This window comes from Sylvia atricapilla, chromosome 27 (genome assembly GCF_009819655.1).
Source record: "Sylvia atricapilla isolate bSylAtr1 chromosome 27, bSylAtr1.pri, whole genome shotgun sequence".
NCBI lineage: Eukaryota > Metazoa > Chordata > Aves > Passeriformes > Sylviidae > Sylvia > Sylvia atricapilla.
In genome coordinates, this window is record NC_089166.1 from 1,473,581 (window position 1) to 1,490,142 (window position 16,562).

The following is a 16,562-nucleotide window of genomic DNA, read 5'->3' on the forward strand; positions in this document are numbered from 1 at the left end:
CTCCCTCAGACCCTTCCTTCTGTAGAAATCCTGTAATTTCTAGCTATTTGGGGAAAGAAATCACTGAAAATAGGGTTTTCCCATAAGTACAAGGTTTGGCACTCCCCAAATATTCTGGTTACAGCCACTATCCACAGCTGCAGTCTGGGGTCAGCCCTGCTGCTGAGGGGGGGGATGAGCTTGAAGCATCAGACAAAAACTGAGGCCCTAACTTGAAAAAACTTCAAATTATAATAGAACTGATGACATCCTGCAGATCTCACCAGAGATCAATTTCAGATTGAATTTTCCGTTTAGCAGGCTGGTGTCTATGAACTATTACACCAAGATGGAACTACACATGGATGTACAGAACAGAATGTGAAATAAAATGAAGCCTCTGTTTCACCTGAAATTACTCCATGGCATTCCCATCCTACCTGGCCATGAGTCTGGCAATGTGACAGACCACAGAGCCTCAGTCCTGAGAATACAATGGAATTACCACCTCATGAAAACCAGAATTGTATTTTCTCTTGCAATTAATCCAAAGTACAGGCGATCTGGGACATGGGAAGTGCTTGTCCTGAAGCTCAGCCTTTCCAAACTGGAAAAGATGATCCACTCATGTTGAGAATCGATGAAAAAGACCAAACAATTGACTTCAAAATCTGACACAACTCTTCATCAGGCTGCAATGCTGAATTTGGGTTTAGTTACCTCTTTAATCCAGAACAGAGAATGGAAGTGACACTCGAAGTGAGGAAATAAACTGTTGTCAGCAGATGGCACCCTTGGATGGGGACTGCTCTGCTCCCTGGGAGACGGGTGCCGCTCCTCAGTCCCAGCTTGCTTCATCTGGGAATCATGCTTGTTTTACTGAATTGGAACATAGGAAGCAAACTGAGCTGAATTTCTACCTGCAGTTCAAATAAAGGCAGAATAGTTTGACAACTACATGGTATAGGCCCATGTCCTGCAACAAACACTGATTAATTCAACTCATTCTGGAATACAAATGGAGGGACAGCTGCCTGTGGCTGTAGGAATTCCCTCTCTACTGTTTGAGTGATACAAGCAATAGTCACCTAGGTTTTGGATCAGAAAAAAATATCATTTATACTATTCGGTTTTTCTCTCTAGTGTATTGGGATGTTGCTTTGCTGCAGTTTGCCAGAACTTCTTCCAAACTCCTTCCAGTCAGCAGGATGTGCATTTCTTACCAGCAGCACCAGTGATCTCATGGCCAAACTGGTGATGCCAGCAGTGTATATTTCTTTTTCTTAAGTGTCAGAAAATAGAAGACACAAAAATTGTGTCTCTAAGGAGCTTGTAAGGAAAATAAAATTTGTAATTCTAGAAATGATATAATTTTTGCAGATTCTATAATATGGATTGCATGTTCAGTGATGGGGCTAAGAATCCTTTTCCAAACATGTTATGTGAGCAAAGTACAGCACTTAGGTAAGTGCTTTGTGTGCCTTAAACCTTTGTGTGCCTCACCAGGCTCTTAAAGGTTTATCAGCATCTCTTCAGTTCGCTGGGTGGGGATTTGTAGCTGGGAGAAGGTGATGTGGCTAAAGCAGCAGGCACGGCAGTGACATGGGCTGGAGATGTTCTTCCTGATAGATGAAAACCAAACCAGTTGCAGCAAATGCTGAGCAATTCCTTTCGTCTGGACTGTGCCTGCTGCCTCCTTAGGAGCTGAGGAAATTTGCCTTGATGCTGCAGGCAGTGCAGGAACACAAATACATGCTTTTTTTCAGAGACCCGTTTTATTTGTGCATGAATTGCAGCCCCGTTGTGCCCTTGGAATTGAGAACAAGGATTTTTTAATGTTATCTTCTCTGGTTTTAACTCATACCAGCTCCAGATGGCTGGCAGAATCTAATGGTATTTTATCTGTCCATTCATCACCATCTTTATTACTATTTTTAAAGTTATTATTGTTATTGCTGTTCCCAGAGTATCCCCTGGCTGGGTTTCAGCAGCCCATGTTGGGAGGGCCCATGGGCTGTGTGTAGCAGTGCCACAATAGCTCAAAAAACCACCATTAGACTGGATTTATTTGCAGAAGCAGAACAGAAACTTTATTGTTGGGACACAATAGAGCACCAGCAGAAAACAGGCTTGGCATGTCCGACCCAGGAACCAATGCTCATGTACAAGGGCAGAGCAAATCTAAGGAAAGACTTGGATACATTCTGGTGATTTGGGGAAGTGAAGGGCTCCTTCTCTCAGCATTAGCCAGTGTGGAGGCTGCACTGGGTCCACAGGGGATTCAGTATTTCTTTATTAGAATCTCCTGTCACGGGTAGAACCAGATTTTCCATCCTCTTCAATGGCAGAACGAATTCTTCCACCGCTCCCATATACTGTTGTAAGGGGAACAAAAAAATAAATAAGTAACAAAAAAATAATAAGGCCCTGCCAAGACCCTGGGGAGCTGAATGATGAGGTTCTGTTTGTTTGTTTTCTCACAAGATCTTTCACATATCAAAGGCAGAAATGCCTTTACATCTTATCCACTTTCCCTCCTGGTCCTCATCCAGAAAACCTTAGGGTATGGATTTGGAAGTATCTTGTATGTTATGTGAATCAGTAGAGGAATTTAAAAATCTTTGGGAGATTTGGTTATTTTAGAATCCCATAAGCAGTTCATGCAATCATTTTGAAAATCTACTAGTTTCAAAAATACACATAAAATAGAGTATTATATTTTTGTCTCTACATGATACAGAACATGCTCATTGTGGGGCGAATGGAATCTGTAGTAATAAGAGGAAATCCAAGGCTAAAAGGTTTATTTAATCCTATTTTGTCTGTTCATTTTAGCCCCTCATTAAATAAAAAAGTTTCTTACCATCCTTGGGGTTCAGTCCTGACAACCTGTAGAAAAGAAATATTTGATTAATGACCATTCCTGTCCCTGTCCCCTGAAATCATTGAACTGTTTAAATATTTGTGTGGACAGTCAGGATTGCACGAGGCTGCTCTCAGGGGCTGGTTCTGAGGTGTGTTGTTACTAGAGGTGGTGTTAAGATGCTTTCAGCTTTGAAATCCACCCGTGTACTTGAGAGGGAATGGGAACAGTGGTCAGACCAGTTCCTTGTCCTAAGGTGTCTCCTTATAATGCTCCTCTCCTCAGAATGCCCCGTCTAGAAACTGTATAAGGAGCTGATCCCACCTCAGAAATCAAAAGTAATTCCATGTATAGATCAGATATGAGAAATGGGAATGGAAATGTAAATTTTACTGAAGTAAGCTGGAGTCTGTTCCAGGCTCTTTTCCAGCTGGGGGTACTGGTGTGTGAGAATGCGTATTTTCACCTCTATGCACAAATAGAGAAAATCAGGAGCTAAACAAATACTGGAAACAGTTTTTTATAGGTTGTCTCAGGCTGAAGGCTCTAATTCCAGTGCAACCAGAGGATTAAGTGAGACATATACATGGGGCCTGGTGCCTTTTGTAATTAATCATGGTCAAAATGGTGGCATTTATATTTTCAAATCCTCCACATCCCTGGTGTGCAGATTTAGCTTGAGTTATGGCAGCACCAGGGACCTTGCCAGGCACCTGCTCTGCCAGTGCTCCAAAGGTTGTGACTGAGCACTCTGGGGTCAGCCTGGCAACCACAGCTCCCACTCCAGAGTGTGTTGTTACCCTTTTTTGCTTATCAGGACTGGGACAGAGCGACATACTGTGAGTCCTGGCCCTCCAGCAGCTGGCGGTAGGTGGCGATTTCCTGCTCCAGGCGACTCTTGATGTCCATGAGCATCTTGTACTCCTGGTTCTGGCGCTCCATGTCACAGCGGAGCTCGCTCAGCTGCTCCTCCACGCTGGTGATGAGGGCCTGGATCTGAGCCAGCTGTGCGCAGTATCGGCCCTCCGTGTCCCGCAGGTTGGCCTCCAGCCCGGCTTTCTAAAGAGCAATAATGTCACAACAGGTTAGAATGAAGTTTGTCCCACGGAAGAGGAGTGGAGAAGAGGTGAGACAGCAAGGGAGGAAGGGGACAGTGCGGGGCAGTGCCTTGTGGTGTGCTCGGGGCAGCTCCGTACCATGCTGAGCTGTGACTGGAGCTCGATCTCCAGGCTCTGCAGGGTGCGGCGCAGTTCCGTGATCTCTGACTTGCTGGTCTGTATCTGCTGGGTGTGGGTGGCAACTTCACGGTTCAGCTCATCAGTCTGAAAGGAAAAACAACAGTAAAATCACATACAAATGTATAAAAAAATCAATCATTTTGAGAAAGGGAGGTAGGCACCTGCCAGGGCGGTAATGCTGAGGCAGGGCATTGCTGTGCTGCTCACTGGTGTGACCGTACCTGAGTGAAGAACCATGCCTCAGCATCCTTACGGTTCTTCTCAGCCAGAGCTTCATACTGTTCCCTCATCTCAGCGAGAACTCTGGTCAGGTCGATGCCAGGGGCTGCATCCATTTCCACATTGACTGTTCCACTCAGTTGGTTTGAGTATTCTTTCATTTCCTGCAAGGGCAGAATGCAGAGGACACAGAAAGATCAGACTCTCTCCTCTCACACTGCTCTGGTACACACTACCTGTGCTGTCAAGTATCACAGATAGAACACACATAAAACATTTATCACATTTTCTTTCTCGTTGCACCAGCTTCCCTACTCTCTGTGTACTCACACAAGACACACATGAAACATGTGTGTTTCATTTACAAGAGATGAATTCCAAAAGGGAGTTATCTCCTCCCTGCACTGTCAGGACTCACCTCTTCATGGTTCTTCTTCATGTAAGCCAGCTCCTCTTTCAGTGTCTCAATCTGCATCTCCAGGTCAGCTCTGGACAGGGTCAGCTCATCCAGGACCCGGCGCAGGCCGTTGATGTCGGACTCCACACTCTGGCGCAGGTACAGCTCGTTCTCATACCTGCAGTTCAAAAAAGAAACACGCATTGAGCATGTCCGAGTTTGTATTGGGTAGAGCTATAAAATGACCACATATAGGAGGAACAGTGGACTGAAGATGAAAACAGATTTAGAAGTCTAAAAGCGATAAAAATGGTTTTTTTCCAATGTCCAGCTATGGCATAAGGAAGCACAGACAATGCTGTACGATTTTTTTTCCTGAGGAGGACATGATATTTCACCTTGCTGAACCTAATAATGACTATCAGCATCAATAGAAATGTTGTCACACAGGACAGGGGTTTTGCAGTGTCTGCCCAGATTTGGTGTAGGAAAGCACAGGTGGACCAGGGCTGCCTGGGACACAGGAGGAAAAATAGAAACCTGCAGGTGCATTGCTGCAGGGAAGGCAGCTGCACATGGATCTTGATCATCTGATGTATTGCTGAGTCTGGGAGCTCACAAAGACCCACTTTACTCTAAATTTCAGACTTCACCAGAGAACTGCTGCAGGCCCACAGCAACCTCTTCCTATCACTCACTTCATTCTAAGTGAAAATCCCACCTATTCCTGCCTTGTTTCCTCTGTGATTCAGGCTGGTAAAAATATTTGAGCATCACAGAAAAATGAAGAAATGGGCTATAACTGATCATGCAAACAGCTCAGTAATTTGAATGCTGTGTTCTGTCAGGTTTATGCTCTGAATTGGTCCTTCATCAATAAATTCTGCTTGCCAGAGTGTTTTGGTATCTGAAATTACTGAAGAAAAATTACAGGGTGTTTTGAGAGAGCAAAGACAAGCAGCGTGAAGACAAATGTGCTCCAGGTGAACTTACTTCAGTCTAAAGTCGTCAGCAGCCAGCCTGGCATTGTCAATCTCCAGAATGACCCGGGAATTGTCAATGGTAGCAGCAAGAATCTGGCAATTAAGAAACATGGAGAAAGGTTCCCATGAATAATGGTAAAATCTCTGATCCACATTCCATGAGCAAACCAGAGGGCTGCGATACTCTGTGCAACACAGATTAGAGACATAAGAGGGAAATAAGTTTGTACAATACCTAATCTTATCTGTAGCCAGGAGAATTATCTTTCCAGCCTTTGAGGCCTATCTGTCACATTCTTTACTAGTTGATTCCTGAATAAATATATTGATAATTCTAAACACATTTTGCTAACTTTTACTGCAATCATTTTAATTTCAGCAAACATCACATTGTCAGAATAAGATATTTGGTGTTTAAATTGAGAAGAGGCTACTCTTTTCTGCTAGAATGCTCAGTACCTCCATGTATTTGGGATGAGGAATTCACTACTTCTTTCATAATTATTCAGTCTTATTTTGAAGACATGGAACATGCAGTTCCATAATTGTCTTGCCTTCTTATAACTCCTCTACATATGAATGTCATACCTTGTCTCGGAGATCTTCAATTATCTTGTAATAATTGCTGTAGTCACGGGCGGGGCTGGTGGGAGCTTGTTTCTGGTACCAGTCTCGGATTTTCACTTCTAAATCTGAATTGGCCTCTTCCAGGGCTCGCACCTTGTCCAGGTACGAAGCCAGCCGGTCGTTCAGGTTCTGCATGGTTATCTTCTCATTGCCAGAGAGGAGGCCATCGCCGCCCCCAAAGCCGCCACCAAGGTCAAATCCTCCACCGAAGCCAGCACCGCCTCCAAAGCCAGAGCCCCCTCCAAAGCCAGAGCCCCCTCCAAAGCCGCAGGCTGCTCCCCCTCCAAAGCCTCCTCCATAGCTCCCCCCAAAGCCGTAGCCTCCTCCTGCAGAGGAGACGTACCTGGCCGAGGAGACGGAGACGCCGCGGCCGCCGGAGCCGCCGTGGATGCTCGGGGCCCGGTAGCTGCCCCCGGCACGCACCGAGGACAGGCGGCAGCTGCCGCCCCCAGCGCCCCCAAAGCCACCCCCGTAGGTGGAGGAAGAGCTCATGAAGGAAGTGGCCATGGCTGAAGCACAAGAAGGAGCAAAGGTCAGTTATGCAGCCCGGCAAGAGAGGACAGCATGTGCCTTCACTGCTCTGGTGCCCCTTTTATATCCTCATGGTCGGGTGTTGGGAGACAAACCCCACTGCAGCCCTCCCTCCAAAATTCCTCCTCCCTAGAGGTGAGGCCAACTATGATGACATTCCTGACAAGCAGTGCTGGCAGCACATCGCAGGGGCTTGGGCTTGGGGTTTCTTTTTTAATTAAACAAAAGGCATGAATCAGATGATGTTTTTTCTTCAGGCTATAGTTCTGAAACTTGGAGTTTACTTCTCTGACATTTGAGAATGGAAAAACAAAGTGAGTCCAGCCCCACCCACTTCGCTATTTACAATGCTCACCATGGCTACCTTCAGAAAATCAACTTTTTCTAAAAACGAGGCATAAGTAAAATTCTCCTTTCATTGAAAAATGTACAATCATCTTTTCATCTCACTATTATTCCCTCTTTTCTATCTGCATTTTTTTCCCTTTAAAATTCTGGAATTGAACTAGAAATGTTCTTATTCTTAATTTTTTTTCTTGGAACTAGTATTTAAATTTTGGAGTCTGAATTTTTAGTACAAAAAGCATCTATTTATGGCATTGTGTGAGGAACAATCAGCATCCATCAGCGTGCAAGAGAGAGTGAGAACAGTAAATTTATTAATTGTTATTAAATAGTCCAGAAAGGTAACATAGATTGAAACAACTCAGTTAAAAGAGTAAATGTAGGAGGACTAAGATCCTGTTACGTTGGAAAATGTAAAGAAAGTGGGTTTAAGATAACACAGTTCTGATTGCAATACATGTGTTTAATGCCAATGTGCACCAGGAAATGGAGTAGTATTTGAAAATAAGGCTTGAGAAACACTCAGAGGAGTCACCTTAATCCTCCATTTGAAGCAGGAGTCTGAAACACAAATACATTACAGAGCTAATAAATTGCCCACGAACTCCATGAATTCAGCATCCAGCCCTGCACAGCCCGGGAAGGCAGATGTGGGAGGTGTGTGAGGAAGAATGAGCTGCCCCTGTGCCCTGGAGGGGAACGGAGTGTGTGTGGAGTGTGGAGTCTGCAGAGTGCCCTGTTCTCTGGGCAACACAGGGACCTCAAAGCTTAAAGAAGAAAACTGACATGTTTGCTAAAAACATCGTAAGAGCATCGTTTTTAGCACCATCTTTGACAGTACAGAAACCGAACTTAGAACTCAGGAGGGGGATTTTGGATAACCCAAGGCTCACAGGAGTTGTTGGAACAAACAAAGGCTGAGTTAATGCAGGTACAGGTAATGCACATTGGAGATGTGCACTTGGGAGGGAAGAAAAGGCAAAGTCCAGCTGTGATGTGCCCTCACAGGCTGGCTCTGGGCACGGCCACTCACTCCAGGCTGAGCAGAGCACACGGGTGGGTGTTCACCGCTCTGGAAACATGTTTCAAACTGAACCTGGCCCTTTGCCGCAGCCCTTCAGTTGTGCTGCTGGGCAGATTATAATGGTCTGTGTACCTTGCCAGATCACTGTGTCTCCAAGGGTTGGTGGCTCAGGAAACAAGTTCAGACAAATCCTCCTGAAAATACAAAATAGTCTTAAAGACCCCTGTAATATCAATGCCCTGAAGTGTGTGTACTGCCAGGGGCTGTTCAACCAAGAGAGCCCACAATAAGCAATTCATATTCCATTAAAAAACCTCAGCAACAAAACACCACAAAATTTAGTAGGAAACTTTGGGGAGTTTTCATTGAGTCTTCTTTCACTCAGGTGTGATAACTCCTTTGGAAGGTCAATGGTGAAACACACTTTGCTGCTTTCTAACATGCCCCAGGCGTCATGCTGGATCAGTATCAGATGAACAATTACAAAAAGGTAGCAAGTAAAAGCTGTTTCTTTCTGTTGAAATTTACCATTGGGAAATAAAATAAATCAAACAGCCAATACAGATCATATCCCATAACATAATTTAGACAATGATTTCTACAGCATTTTGTCCTTACAGGCTGTACAAGGAAATAAAAGCCAATTATCTGCAGAAGTAAAGAAAAAGATAAAGAGGCTCTTTCAAGCTTATGCCTTTATTCTGGTCTCACTACCTTTGCTCAGAGATTCCTTATCCAATGTCTTGACACACTGATTCGTTCTTTGCACAGGTACCTGTGGTAGCTGAGCTCCTTGGTTTGTCATCTGTGGAATAGTCATCTTCCACGGTGCTTTTCTGGAAGACATTCCCTGACATGTCTGTGCTGCACAAACTCTTTTGTTACCTCTGCAGTGGGATTAATGGAGTTGACACACTCCAGCCCCTCCTCTCAGGACAGCAAGTTCCAGTCAAGCAGCAGCTTGTTTGTCATCTCAGTGATCACTCTATGAATGATAAAACCATCACTCAGAGGAAACATGACATACCTTTAGAAAACACTTTTTTTCCTGAACCAGACTCTAAAATTACAGTGTCTGAGTGATTTATATCCAACATTTCACCAGAAATCCTTCATTGCCTTACAGATACAGGACAAAAATCAATAAAATTATAAAATTTTAAATAAAATTAAAAGTAAGTTATAAAAATAAGAATTCAGGATTTTTATAGCATGCATTCTTGGAGCATGAGAATTTATTGTCAGACTTGTACATTTGCAGCTTGTACAATACCAGAAGTCTGCAACAGTAAGCTTCTACCCTGACTGGTTATGTCACAAGAAATTGCACTCAGGGAATGGGATTTGTTAAGATTAGTAAACAAACCTGGAGCTGTTTATTCTTTCATGTACAGATCTTTCCAGGTCTTGGTGTTGTAGGGAATAAGTTTGGTACAAAGCATATGCTGATGTGTCTACACTCAGCAACTGCCTGTACTTAATGCACAAGATCTTCTTCTCTGGCTCTTCCAGAAGTGAATCCCACAGAAATGGGTGAGCTCCTGAAGGATCCCCTGCACCCTGTGTGCCTCTTGGGCCACTATTCCTTTTGATTCTGCCCATCTTTCCCCCCGTTCTCCCCATCTTGTCTCTTTCTCTGTGTCTTTTTGACTGTTCTTCTCTCCTGTCAGTTTTCCCCTGTCAGAGCAAAGCCACTGCTTAATGCCACCAGGCTTCATTCCAGAGGCTGAGCCGGGATTGTTGGTGTCAGGAGTGACAGCTGATGTTTAGAGGTCACCTGAGTCATTGCTGAACCAAACCTAAGCACCAGCACCTTTGGATTGAAGAGGATTGCCCCACCTTGAGAGAGGAGATCCAGAGCCTTTGGGTGTTCCAAGCCACAAGAACACTCCATTAATCTCCTGTGAACATCTAGTTGTGCAACAAGAGACCATGGACATTCCCCAGGCCCAAGGAGAGAAGTGCTGAAGGATTTTATGATGTCTCCCTGAAACACAGACTGCAAACTGATCCACTCTGGGAGAGAGCAGTGTTGGGATACTTTCAGTCTGGGCATATCCCTGTTTTCGTTCCCCTCGGCTGTGGAGCAAACTGTGCCTCTGGTAACAGCAGGAGCTGGGAAGGGCTGATTAGGCTGGAGCTGTGGTTTGCTTTTAGCACAATCCTGAAAAGTTTTCTTGGCTGTCAGTTTGGGGAGAGATGGTAGGAAATAAAACCAGTGATTCCTGAGTGTTGGAATGAAAAGTGATTCCTCTTGGAATTTCAGCTAGGATAATGTCCTTGCACTGCCATGAGAGGTAAGGGGGCTGAAATTGGTACTAAAGGTTTGTAAGCTCTGTGTAAATGGGGAATGGAAGTGAAGAATTCTCCCAACTGCGGCTGACCCCTGTGTGCTCCTGCAGGAATTATCTATGAGCCAGTATTTTACTTTGTATTTTACCCTATGAAACATCTCCCAGCTCCTGCTGCTCTCCAGAACCTCTTCCCATCCCAGTGCCCCTGCTCTGCAGAGTGCACAGGATTGTAGTGAGAAACCCAGGTCACTCCTGTGTCCCCCACTGAGGGGCTGGGGATGCTGCTGCCTCTGTATTCCAAGCTCCTGCCAGCAAAAGGACCCAGCAAGAATCAGAATGGAGAGCAAGCTCCCCACACTGTGAGCACTCTCGGGGAGGCTGCCTGGCTAATTCCTGCCTGAGTAAAGCCAAACTTCAGTGAAATATCACAGTAACTCCAAAGAAGCAAAGATTGCAAGAATATAATCTTTATTTGAGCAGATGCAGCAATTCAGTACATGCAAAACCTAGAAATAATTGCAAAGCTGACCCAATTCACACTTTAATCATCTCTAAGTGAATGAATCTGCCTAAACTTTGGCCAAGAACCTTCTGTGCTTCAACAGTCATCTCCAGCAGTTCAGAGTGATTTCTCCCTCTCAATCCACATGTGTTGTCTCCTTTTTCTCAGTTTGCAGATGACCTTTGAAGGATCTTCAGTGCTTGTCTCTTTTGTCTGCAGTAGCATGGAGAGAAGGAACAGCAATTATTTAAGTCCAGCTCACACAGACCACTGTGATGGGCACTGAGCTTGGCTTGGGCCTCATCCCTCATTCCCTTTTCTCAGAACTTTTCCTCTCCATCACCTGGATTTGACTCATCCCTTTTATGACACCGCTGACCTCTAACAGCTCAAGGCAGGTTTTACTGGCATGTTCCTGCAATTCCCCTGAGCTGGCTTCGATTCCCATGTCCTTTCATGTGGGGAAACAATTAAGTGTTTTGTGCTTTACTTAGCCTTTATTGTAGCAGACTCTGAGATGTTCTTCAGATATCTGACATCTTTTAATCACTGAAATTTGTTCCATTCTAACCAGAGACATCATTTATTACTTACTATTTTTTTCTGTGATAAATTATGCAGACCTCAGTCTCTAGAACAGACACAACTACCAGTTATGTGTATTTTAGAAAATAAAACTTCTCTGGAAAAACAAAAAATTCTTACCGAGAGTTCCTGAAAGTGAGCCAAACATCCTGTGGAACAAAGAGAAGAATTGAGAGTTAATACATGAAATGCTGCATGAGATGAGGATGGATGAAAGCAAAGTGTTAATCAATTAGGTGCACTGTGTGCAGTCAGGGAAGAGATGCCCATCTTCCTTCACTCCTTCTCAGCAAAGGACAGAGAGTTGTTGTAGGAAATATATTTTTAAACTGCATTGGGAAAAGACATTATAGAAAAGAAGTAACAGAAGAAATTAAAACCTTTCAATCCCTGCCTCATTTTTTCCTCCCTGAGGCTGTGTGAGATGAGATTGAGCTGTGCTCTCCCATGTGGGAGTCATTCAGTGACTGCCTTCACTTCTCTTCCCAGTATTTCCTCCCACCCTGATTCCTGTTGGGTAAAAGTGCCTGGTAACAGGGAGTTTATGGAAATCTGGTAATAATTTTCATATCCTGTAAAAGATTATTAACTGCACTTCTCCTGACTGTGATGCAGCTGATCACTTCAACTGTTAGTTGCAATCAATCTACTGTGCTGCTTGTCAGTTCCCTTCCTGTTTGGAAACTCTTTGAGGTCTCCCTTCATGTAAATGGCAACCGTAACATTTCTAGCTCCACCACGGTCCAGAAAAATTAGTTTGTTAAAACTGTAGAACTCCAGGAATATTTAATTGTGTTTACCAAGGTGCTGCGGTAAACGAGCACCATGACCTGGTCAGACTTAGGAGGCCCAGCAAAAGGTTCTTACTGGGACTCTTGGCCTTCCAGGAGCTGTCGGTACGTAGCGATCTCCTGCTCCAGCCGAGTCTTGATATCCATGAGGATCTTGTACTCGGTGTTCTGGCGCTCCATGTCAGCTCGGAGCTCAGCCAGCTGCGCCTCGATGCTGCCAACCAGCCCCTGGATCTGCGCCAGCTGCGCCCCATAACGCGCTTCCGTGTCGGCCAGGGTGCCTTCCAGCGCCGCTTTCTGCCAGGGAAACCACACACAGGAAAGGTTGCTGCCAGTGCAGGGCTCTCTGTAGGGAGGGAAATACGGGCCCCTGTCAGTGAGGGGTTGTAGGCACTGCAAATTCTGACATACCATGCTGAGCTGGGACTGCAGCTCGATCTCCAGCCCTTGCAGGGTGCGTCTCAGGTCAGTGACCTCGGACTTGCTGCTCTGCAGTTGTTCGGTGTTCACTGCGACCTCACGGTTCAGCTCTTCAGTCTGAGACAGGGAAAACACTACATGAGGAATGGGGGGGAGGTAAGGCTGTCACAGCATTTTTCTGTGTGTTTTAATAGTTGTTTCTTTCATGGATTTTTTGGTTAGTGTTTGTACAGTATGGAGGGGTTTTACCTTGCTGTGGAACCAGGCCTCAGCATCCTTCCTGTTCTTCTCAGCCATGTGTTCATACTGGTCCCTCATATCTGCCAGGATCTTGGACAGGTCAATGCCTGGAGCAGAGTCCAGTTCAACGCTGACTTGACCAGCTACTTGCCCTCTCAGGGCACTCAGCTCCTGTGGGGAATTGCAGAGGAGACAAAAGAGGAAACTGAAACATTAAAAATGTAAACTGAAAACATTATGAACCTCCTGTCCTTCCTTCAAGGGCTAAGTCTGACTGATTCCCCCAAGATACTCGCAGGAGGGATCCCAGTGTACACAGAAATCTTTTCCTCACTGTTGGAGAGCCCAGGGCAATCCTGAGGGACTCCACATCTCCACAGACTGTTTTTCTAGTGCCACTTTCAAACATGTCCCTTGGCGTTTACCTCCTCATGGTTTTTCTTTAGGTAGGCCAGTTCCTCCTTTAATCCTTCAATCTGCAGCTCCAGGTCAGCTCTGGACAGGGTCAGCTCATCCAGGACCCGGCGCAGGCCGTTGATGTCAGCCTCAACGCCCATGCGCAGACCTTGCTCGGTCTCAAACCTTAAAAAAGCAAAACGAACCCAAATTCAGGTTCACTGATTACCCAGCCCACAAGAAACACAGCATGAATGTATCTGGGTTTGTAGGATTTATGGTGGAGCAAATGTCGTCAAGCATTAAACTGTTCTCCACATATTCCACATTATGCAAAATTTTCAGTGGTGCAGATGGTACTCTTAGCAAAGACATGGAGGGTTGAAGTGCATGTCCAGCATCAGGCTAATATTCATACAGGGGGTTTAGGGTCATTCCATTCCTGTTTTACTGCCCTTTGGCTCAGCAAGGATTTTTGCCTACTCATGAGATCTTTTCCCTCTCAGAAATTACTCACTTAGTTTTGAAGTCGTCAGCAGCCAGCCTGGCATTGTCAATCTGCAGCACGATCCTGGCGTTATCAATGGTGGCATCAAGGATCTGCAAACAATGAGAGCTCATTACTGAGGCTGAAACAACTGTTATCAGCTTCCCTGCTTGCAGATAAGACTGGAGAGTCTATTTCACCTGTAGCTACAGCAAACAGAAGTATAGGGAAGGATCTACAGCCAGCACGTCCCAGATTTATCACATACTTCTGCCAGGATTCTGTTTTGGACACATCCTTGTGTCTGGTGTATGAAGTGGCTTTAGGTAGAAGTTCCACCGTGAGACAAAACTACATGCTGGTTGAGAGGGAGAGGCCTTTAAAGAGACCATCTCTGATCACATTTTTATTTCCTAGAATACCCAGGATAGTGTTTCTTGATTCTTTTAATGCATCATGAAAGCCTCTGAAGGAAACTTTATTTAGAAGGAATCTCAATTCACTGTTACCTGGAAAGCATGTCTTCTTCTATGCCTGCCACTTCTAAAACTCAGATGGTCATCCACAAACCAGCTATGATTTCCCACCTCTAACTAAGGGGAGGAAAAGAAAGGAGGGGAAAGAATACTAGCAGAAGGAACATTGCCAGTTCTGCCATCATCAGAGCTCGGATTTTAAATCAGGAGCAAATGGGGATGGGTTGCAGCAAGGAGAAGCAACCCGCATGGGAGCGGTCATGAACTCCAGGCTGAACTCTGTAAACTAAACCTCAAGTTTTCTTTCATTTATTTACATAGTTAATCAGCTACTCCCTGTGTTATGCAGGGTGTGTATCACCTCAGCAATCTGTTATCAGGTACCCATGGGCTCTTGGGGAAAATCCTGCATTTATATATGGGATTGATTACTTCATGTCTGCTGTTTCCTTTTTCCCTATGCCAAATATTTCAGTTCACTTAATTCCAAGGTTAAGCATGGGAAATGTGAAAAAGAAATTACTCTAAACCCATTTTTATTTTCATTGTTAAAGTAGTGTGTCTGGGCCTCTGAGGGTTTTCAAGCTCTGTGGCAGGTGAGAAGTTGCAAAGACAGGCAGGTTGCTATCACTGTTTGGCTCTCATTACATACCAGTTTATATATGGTCATGCAGACATCAACTGGTCATATGTGTGCACATGACCAGCATGTGTAGATGTGTGTCTATAAACAGATGCTTTGCTAAAGGCAAACATTATCAGACTTCAGTACTTGGGCATCCCCCACTGACTGGTTTGTACCTCCTCTTGGCTAGCATTTAAAAAAGTAGGTAATTCCATATTGATACTGACTTGATACCCCCACTATCTCATCTCCCTCTCCTTCCCATGACCTGCAATGCTTTCTAGGGGCTTCCTAAGGAACTTTGTGAGTTTTCATGTTTCCTTTTTAAGTGGAAATCTAAGTTGATTTTTGATAAATATTAACACCTACCTTGTCTCGAAGGTCCTCAATAGTCTTGAAATAAGGACTGTAGTCCCGAGCTGGACTTGGTCCTTGTTTTTGGTACCAGTTTCGGATTTTGGTTTCAAGGTCAGTGTTTGCCTCTTCGAGCGCACGCACTTTCTCCAGGTAGGAGGCCAGGCGGTCGTTCAGGCTTTGCATGGTCGCCTTTTCATTTCCCGAGAGGAGCCCATCGCCGCCCAGGCCACCCCCGTAGCTAAAGCTGCTGCTGAAGCTGCCTCCACCATAGCCCCCTCCCAGGCCGCTTCCCAGGCCAGAGGAGACAAACCTGGCAGAGGACACGGACACACCTCTGCCACCAGATCCCCCGTGGATGCTGGGGGCCCTGAAGCTGCCACCGAACCGCAGGGAGGAGGCGCCGGGGCCCCCAGCCACGGAGGAGCTGGTCTGCCTGAAGCTGTAACTGGCCATGGGGAGGAAGAGCAAGGACCCAACCTAAGCTGCACCTCAGCGGCTCGTCGCGATCCCGAGGCAGGAGAGTGCCCTGCTCCCCCACCGCACCGCTTTTATGCCGGTGACAATGGGAGTTGTCTCCAGAATGTGTTATCTGAGACCCATGGAATTTATCAGCCCTAAGCCTTCTGCCAACACGGCAGTTCCCCTTATTGGTCAGTGGCTGTGGAGTGGGCTGTTTCTTCCCCAGTACCTCCACATCCCCTCCCCCGGACCGCCGCCGCTTGGAGCGAAAGGTGGGATTTGGAGGAGGCGTCTCCCTACCGAGGGGAGCGTTCCTAAACCTGGCCAGAGTTTACCTACATGGAAACAAAGGGATTAGGAGCGCACCCACTGCGGCCAACGCCGCGGCCAGAGCGGAGTCACACAAAGCCTTGTTTTCGGAGTGATTCAGCCTGATAACAGAGCTCGTAAGGAGCCCAAATGGTGAACGATGTGTGTGGACCTTCACGTTCCCTCCCTCTATTTCCCTCATTCCCCTTGAGAAAAGTTCTTCTTTCAGAAAGGAAGTTTTAGCTCTGTCTTTACTCTCGGTTCGTTTGGGCTACTAGAGAATGTGCTGTGTCTGAGAGTCTGGTTTTCTACAGACACAGGAATCTTTCTGAAGCAGCCGTGGCTGTGTCTGCAGCAGAGAGAAGCAGTGACATCCCTGAGTACCTGTGGAATGAGGAGAAAAAAGTGTCTGATT

General features: G+C 45.6%; 2 protein-coding genes across 2 annotated transcripts; both read right to left on the reverse strand.

Moving 5' to 3' along the window:
• Positions 1-2,042: 2,042 nt before the first annotated feature.
• LOC136372344 (keratin, type I cytoskeletal 15-like) lies at positions 2,043-6,857 on the reverse strand. Its single transcript, XM_066336943.1, has 8 exons — positions 6,268-6,857; positions 5,690-5,772; positions 4,718-4,874; positions 4,302-4,463; positions 4,039-4,164; positions 3,681-3,901; positions 2,843-2,868; positions 2,043-2,354 (listed from the first exon to the last, which is right to left on the reverse strand). Exons 1-8 carry the CDS (start codon positions 6,811-6,813, stop codon positions 2,275-2,277), a joined length of 1,401 nt encoding a protein of 466 aa, XP_066193040.1. The 5' UTR covers positions 6,814-6,857; the 3' UTR covers positions 2,043-2,274.
• A 4,090-nt stretch (positions 6,858-10,947) lies between these two features.
• Positions 10,948-15,951, reverse strand: LOC136372379 (keratin, type I cytoskeletal 19). The gene is made up of 8 exons (XM_066336976.1): positions 15,392-15,951; positions 13,952-14,034; positions 13,464-13,620; positions 13,048-13,209; positions 12,790-12,915; positions 12,455-12,675; positions 11,708-11,736; positions 10,948-11,215 (listed from the first exon to the last, which is right to left on the reverse strand). The coding sequence occupies exons 1-8, from the start codon at positions 15,830-15,832 to the stop codon at positions 11,196-11,198; spliced, it is 1,239 nt and encodes a 412-aa protein (XP_066193073.1). The 5' UTR covers positions 15,833-15,951; the 3' UTR covers positions 10,948-11,195.
• Positions 15,952-16,562: the final 611 nt, after the last annotated feature.